Source organism: Octopus bimaculoides, chromosome 1, assembly GCF_001194135.2.
Source record: "Octopus bimaculoides isolate UCB-OBI-ISO-001 chromosome 1, ASM119413v2, whole genome shotgun sequence".
Lineage (NCBI taxonomy): Eukaryota > Metazoa > Mollusca > Cephalopoda > Octopoda > Octopodidae > Octopus > Octopus bimaculoides.
In genome coordinates, this window is record NC_068981.1 from 115578484 (window position 1) to 115585671 (window position 7188).

The 7188-nt window shown below is 37.6% G+C and overlaps 1 protein-coding gene across 1 annotated transcript in view; it reads left to right on the forward strand.

Moving 5' to 3' along the window:
* LOC106876867 (A disintegrin and metalloproteinase with thrombospondin motifs 16) overlaps window positions 1-7057 on the forward strand; it is a 346691-nt gene extending 339634 nt beyond the window's left edge. The window contains exons 22-24 of the mRNA XM_014925608.2: window positions 2232-2435; window positions 3633-3780; window positions 6157-7057. Coding sequence (XP_014781094.1) covers window positions 2232-2435; window positions 3633-3780; window positions 6157-6335 — 531 coding nt within the window. The 3' untranslated portion in view covers window positions 6336-7057. The remainder of the gene's footprint in view (window positions 1-2231; window positions 2436-3632; window positions 3781-6156) is intronic.
* The last annotated feature ends 131 nt before the right edge of the window (window positions 7058-7188 follow it).

A 7188-nucleotide genomic window follows, 5' to 3' on the forward strand; every position in this document is an offset into this window, starting at 1 on the left:
GTGTGTATATATATATATATATATATATATATATATATATATATATATATATAGAGAGAGAGAGAGAGAGAGAGAGAGAGAGAGAGAGGAGTAGATAGATAATTTAAATATATATACTCATATTTTGAGTTCTATTTTCCTGTTTATACCAACAAACCTACACACGCGCGTGTACACACACGCACGGACATACACGCACACACACACGCACGCACACGCACACACACACACACACACACACACACATACACACACACATTTGTATATATAGGCTATTGTTTGCTTAATGATAGGATTATCATAAACAGCACACAATCCAGCGTGATTGTACTATTCGAACATGAAACTTGGAATAGTTCACTTATAACTCCTGTATCCATTAAATTATGTGTGCATACTCCTTCCTTTTCCTTGCACACGCACACACACGCACACTACCATCCATCCATGCACATAAGCAAACAAACACACACACTCCTTATTCTCACTCTACACACACATCAATATCCACATTTCCATATCCATCCTCACATACACTGCAGCAAGTATATAATCACACACCGACACTTCCTAAAGTCTACCACTTTTGTCACCTTTATTCCACCTTTATTCTATCCTTGATGGCACATCTAACATCACACACAACACACATACGTCAGACAGTTTCACACACACACATACAAACGCCCATACACACGTATATACACACACAGACACACGGTATATATACGCGCCCTTTCTCATACACGCGTGCACGCGCCCCTACACAAATATACACACGCACACATTAGCTTCATTCGCACGCACATACGTGTCAGAACATTGAACACTGTTGCCTCCCTTCCCTCACTTGGCACCCACGTCTGAAACCAGCTTCTTCCTCTCCCGATCAGACACGCTTTTGTTCTCTGCATCTTTTATCTCTTCTCATCTATCCTTTCTGTAGAAGGGCGTAGATTGGAAACGTTAAAGACTTCCATTTTTTCTACATACATACATGCATGCATGCACGCACGGACGCACTTGTATATATTATTAGTACGATTCATTTGAATCGAGGGATTTTGATATTTTAATATTCAGGACACCAAGCAAGGGTCGAGATCTGCACATTTGTATCTATATGATATACAAATTTATCCATATATACGCATGCATACACGGACATATCAATACACTTATACATACATGTACAAGCTCACATAAATAAACGCATACATATAAGTATACATGTACATGAAAATATATACCCATGCACACCAGCATGTCGTTCCAGGATCCAATGTAAGTTCCAGATCCAACATAGGGAAGGTTCCAGACATGGCGTTTACATAAAATAAGAACACATATGGGTTAAAGATTCACTAAGGCTGTTTCAGACGCGTTGTTTTATTCATGCATAATTCGATTACATAATGAAAAAATGTGTTCCCTTCAAGTGAATTAAAAAATTTTAATTTGGTTCGGAGAAAAAATCCCAAGACCTGGAATGTGGATTGAATCTCTCATTTCTGCATGAATGAAGAGAATGAAAACATATCAAGGGTTAGCGAGATTTAACGGGGAAAAATTAAGTCGGATACTTTTTGAATGCATCTCGTACACTAAGACTTTAGGATTCCCTCACCTAGAATATACATTAAGAAAGGACTAACACTGAACTCCTCAGCTCGCTTCACCTCCCAACATATATGTATGTATGTATGTATGTATGTGTGGAGGCGCAATGGCCCAGTGGTTAGGGCAGCGGACTCGCGGTCATAGAATCGCGGTTTCGATTCCCAGACCGGGCGTTGTGAGTGTTTATTGAGCGAAAACACCTAAAGCACCACAACTTTCTCTCACTCTTACTTCCTGTTTCTGTTGTGCCTGTAATTCAAAGGGTCAGCCTTGTCACACTGTGTCACGCTGAATATCTGTGAAAACTACGTTAAGGGTACACGTGTCTGTGGAGTGCTCAGCCACTTGCACGTTAATTTCATGAGCAGGCTGTTCCATTGATGGGATTAACTGGAAGGCTCGACGTCGTAAGCGACGGAGTGCCAACAACATGTATGTATGTATGTATGTATGTATGTATGTACGTATGTATGTATTATGTATATATGTATGTATGTTTGTATGTATGTATGTATGCATCTATGTATGTATTCACACACACACACACACACACACACACACACGCACATATATATATACATGCTGCTATATACACACAATTTTGCTTGCAGTGTTCTGCTAAGTGTGGACTGGGACATCAGCGACGATCGATATTATGTGTGAAGACAGAAAAAAACCAAACCATATCAGCCTCTAAAGAATTCTGCAAATCCAGTGTTTCTTTTGAAGATGTTCAACTAAAAAGGGAATGTAAAGGACCTCCATGTCCAGATAAAAAAGAATTGCCTATGTGGCAGACGTCCATTTGGTCTGCTGTAAGTATAAAACAAAATTATGCGTAACATTTTTCCATTGATCATTGTCATCTTCCATCACTTCCTGTTGCCCATAACACTGGAGCTGAAGAACAGAGGTCAAAATGCCCAATGATATTCAAGGTTGACCCTTTACGTTCTGAATTCAAATCTGCCAGGGTTGATTTTTTTTTCCCCTTCATATTTTTCGTGGTCGATAAAATTAAATACCAATCAAGTAGTGAAGTCGATGTAATCAATTAACACCCAGAATACCTCTTCAAAATAGCTGACCTTGTGGTCAACTTCATCCTTCATCGTTCCGAGTGTGATAAAATAAGGTTCTAATCAAACATTGGGGTCGGGCCGCCGTCCAGTGACTGAGAAAAGTAATGGATAAAAGATAACTCACTCTCGTCAAATGTGTTTGCCTTGTGCCAAAATTTAAAAAAAAATATTGTTGCTGCTACTATGGCTGCTACTGCTGTCGTTGTAGTTGTTGCTGTTGTTAGTCGAATGATTACATCGTCGTGCCTTGAGCCTATTGTCATCTCATCAAACTGGAGTGGATATTCTTTTACTTTTTTTTGGAGGGAGTGTTTCATTACTCAGACAGCTCATCTCCTGCCAACATCCTTAGCACGGAGGGCTCGGGATGCTGTGATGGGTGATTCATTGTGGCGTGCTATGAAGAGAAGTGGTGAGAAGTGAAGAGCAACAAAGTTCAGAAAACTTTGGGCGTTGATGAGAACGCATTAGCTAGCTTTTTATGAGGACCTTCGGCCAAGGGACAGTGTACAATTTTCAGAAATCTTCAGCTGTGCAGTGATAGAGGGTGACATTGTTCGTTTAGGGCAAACTCTGCAGAAACGGAAGTGCTCTCAACCGGGTTTTGCTTTAGATGCACGAAGAACGATGAGACTGTTCTACACGCACTTGTTCCGTGTCCAAATATTTTTGACTTGTGAAGTAATGTCGATCATCTCTTATCATACGTAGAAAGGGTTCGGATATCGGTAGAAACAATTATGAAGACCACCCCAAGCCCTTCTTTTGGCAGAGACTGGTAGACAGTCCGCCTCTGGTAGTTATGATGAGAGAGGTTGTGTGGTGGATATGGTTGAAAGAACTGAAGATAGACACTTGCCCCATTATTGTTATCGTTATTACTGTTGGTGCTGTCGTTATCATCGTCATCATTATTATTTATATTTTCAGTGTTCAACGACATGTGGGCGAGGATTTCAGCGTCGACGAGTAACATGTGTAGATCCTGTCTCTAGGACATATGTTTCCACTTGTGATCCAAAATCAGAACCTCGAAATAGACAATCTTGTGAGATACAAGCCTGTCATATGAGTCAAGGTATGGTTTCAGTAATCTTACATTTAATTTGATAATTACATGTTGACATATAAAATAGAAATTTTAATGAGTAGAAAATCGTTAGCATTGATGAGAATTCATATCAAAAGGGGCATGGAGGAAATTTTCAAAATTTCAATTGACTACTTGTTCTTTTGGCGATATAGAAGAGCGTGAGCGTGTTTCATCTTTCGTATCTATGGTGATAACTCCGGATATGTTTAGTTCTTATTAGACATCCTCAGTGAAAATTAAGAAATCAATAGACAAAGTCCTAGAACAATACAGCAAATACGTCAAACGTCAAACCTATTAAAAGTACACAATCTACAAATAAGTGCGTTACATGAATCAAATGCATACTAACTATATAATAAATGAACGCATTATCAAAAATCTCTTAAAACAGAACACGAAACCCATAAGACCAAATAATATACAAGAAGCACTAAAATGAAAAACCTTTTTTTGATCATGTAAATCGAGAACTAGGTACTAACTAATATGATCGATAAATTCGATTACAAACGTGGAAGCTTTATAACTCTTAATATTCTGTAATCATACAAGTACAACACTGCAGCCTATGTACTTGGAGCTGTAACACACTTCACCACCATACAATTTAAAATTTAGCAGAACTTTTGCAACAATAGATCTGTATTCTGCAGATATTTATTAGTGACAGAAGCAGTATTAATACCGAAGGGTAATATCCCCACTTACATGTGGATGTTCTGTTAGAACAAACTATACTGCAGTACATTCCACGAGAGAAACTCTCATATTGGCTTTTGATGCAAAGTGCACTCTTGTTTATATTTAACAAAATAGCGATATAAACAAGTGTGTATTTTGCACCAAAAGCCTATATGAGAGTTTCTCTCATGGCATCTACTACAGTATAGTTTGTCCTAACAGAACACCCAGTTCAAGTGGGGATAAATATTATCACTCTATATTCTGAAGAATTCTACAGAAAAGTAAACAATTAATGGTGGCAGCAATACTCAGAACTTCATTCTGAACACGACTGTGCAAGTCTAGAAATGTTGATGATTGATTTTTAGAGTTTTCTCTTGCAGAAACAAAAAATGCAAAAAACGCATTCGAAAATACGAAGAAAAAGAACTTGGCAAAAAATCCCTAGAATATAGACGTGTATCAATACAAAAACACACGTGCGCTTGCGCACGCGCACATACACACACACACACACACATACACACATAGAGGCACATATACACATACATATATACATACACACATACATACACACACATACATACATGCATACATACATACATACATACGCACGCACGCACACACACACACATCCATACATGCATACATACATGCATGCATACTTACATATATACATACACACACACATACACACAAACACATACACACATACACACATACATACATACATATTATTTACAATGCTACCGGCGGGGAGGACTGCCTTGACGCATACGTCAAAAGCTTGTCAGAACTAGCAGATATTCACACCTTTAAAAATAAGGAATACGAGTGGAACACCCAAATAAAAACATCAATTCAGTGCGAACATAACAGACGTAATATTTTTCTGTGGAGCAGGGTACAAAAATTATGCACTGCTACTAAGGTCAGCCGCCCAGTGGGTGTGAATGTACAACCAAAAGCCCAGAAAAAAGAGAACATTTACGACGAATTAATACGGAACATACAAATCTTGTACCCTAACTACAAATTCTCATCTATACCTATCATCATAGGTGCTTTAGGTTATCTATCAACAAATTTCCAGAAAAAACGTAGGAAACTCGGTTTTACGGAGGAAAAGCAAAAGAAACTGACGTGTATTCTCCAAATTCAATTCATTAATGGTACAGTGAAGATTTGTAAGATATTCCAAAACTCCTCCATCTGAGATTCTTATGCGAATAGATGCACACACTTGGGTGTATGCATCGACAGTTCAATCAATACACAACCGTACCACTTATTTAAACTCACAGAAGAATCATACATGCATGCATACATACATATACACACACATTCACATTCACATACGTAGACACGTGCACATATATGTGTATGTGTTTAGGAGTGTGCGTGTGTGTGGGTAAATTGGTATCGCAACTACATGGTTTCAAGTTCAGACCTACTGCGTGGTACGGTAAGCTGTCTTCTGCTATAGCCCCAGGTTGACCAAAGCCATGTGAGGGGATTTTGCAAACCGAAACTGAAAGAAGCCTGTCGTATGTGTGCGTATGTTTGTATGTGTGTGTGTGTGTTTGTGTGTGGTGGGGGTAGAGAAAGAAAAAATGTAAACAAAGTACTGCACTTCATTCTTGCTTTAAAGTAAATCTGTTTTCTACTTTTCAGACGATCACAATATTCAGCACAACTTGAGTAACAGGTACCAAGACAGAGTTTATCGGACGTGCTACGACAAATACAAGTGGTGCCACCTGGTAGTAAAACACAGAATGTGCGGTCACAAGGCATATGCGGCCGTCTGCTGTGCTACGTGTCACAACAGTGCTATAGTTCCTATTAGATGATGTGCTAACGAGAGAAAGAAAGAGCGACAGAAAAACAGAGTAATGGAATTCACCTTCTGAAACGTTTGTTCATTCTTGTACAAAAATAACAAAACAAAACAAAAAACAACAAAAACAAAAGCAAAAACACAACAAAAAAAAACGAGAAGAAAGAAGCTCTGACGATATGAATGACTAAATGTTTTAAAGCCTTCCTTCGTCATGACTAAGGAGCAAGAGTATATATATCAACATTATAGATGCATGCGTGATATTTCTGTGTGTGTATGTGTGTGTGTGTGTGCTTGTCTGTGTATTTGTGCAGATGTATACATACACAAATAAGTGTGAGTATACATAGACACATACGTTTCGGAGGGGTAAATATTACCTACATATGTGTTATATCTCTGAAAGTATGCATGCATTTTAGTAAGTATTGTTAAATCCATCGGGAATGTGTATTTCTGTGCAAAGTTTACGTAGAGGGCTCATCAGTACTATCTGAAACAAGAAAGAACAAACGAGATTTGCATTTTACTCTAGTGTTTCAGTTCATTCCGCTAACAATTACACACGTACACATATGCACATAATAGATGTGTATATAAATACAGAAACACGCACACACATACATACATGCATACTTACATACAAACACACATACGTATATATAATGTATGTATATATATATGTACATATATATATATAATATATGTATATATATATATGTGTGTCTATATATATGCGCATATATATATACATATATATATATACATTTATGTATATATACATTCATATATATATATGTGTGTGTGTATGTGTGTATATATATATATGCATATATATATATATATATATATATATATATATA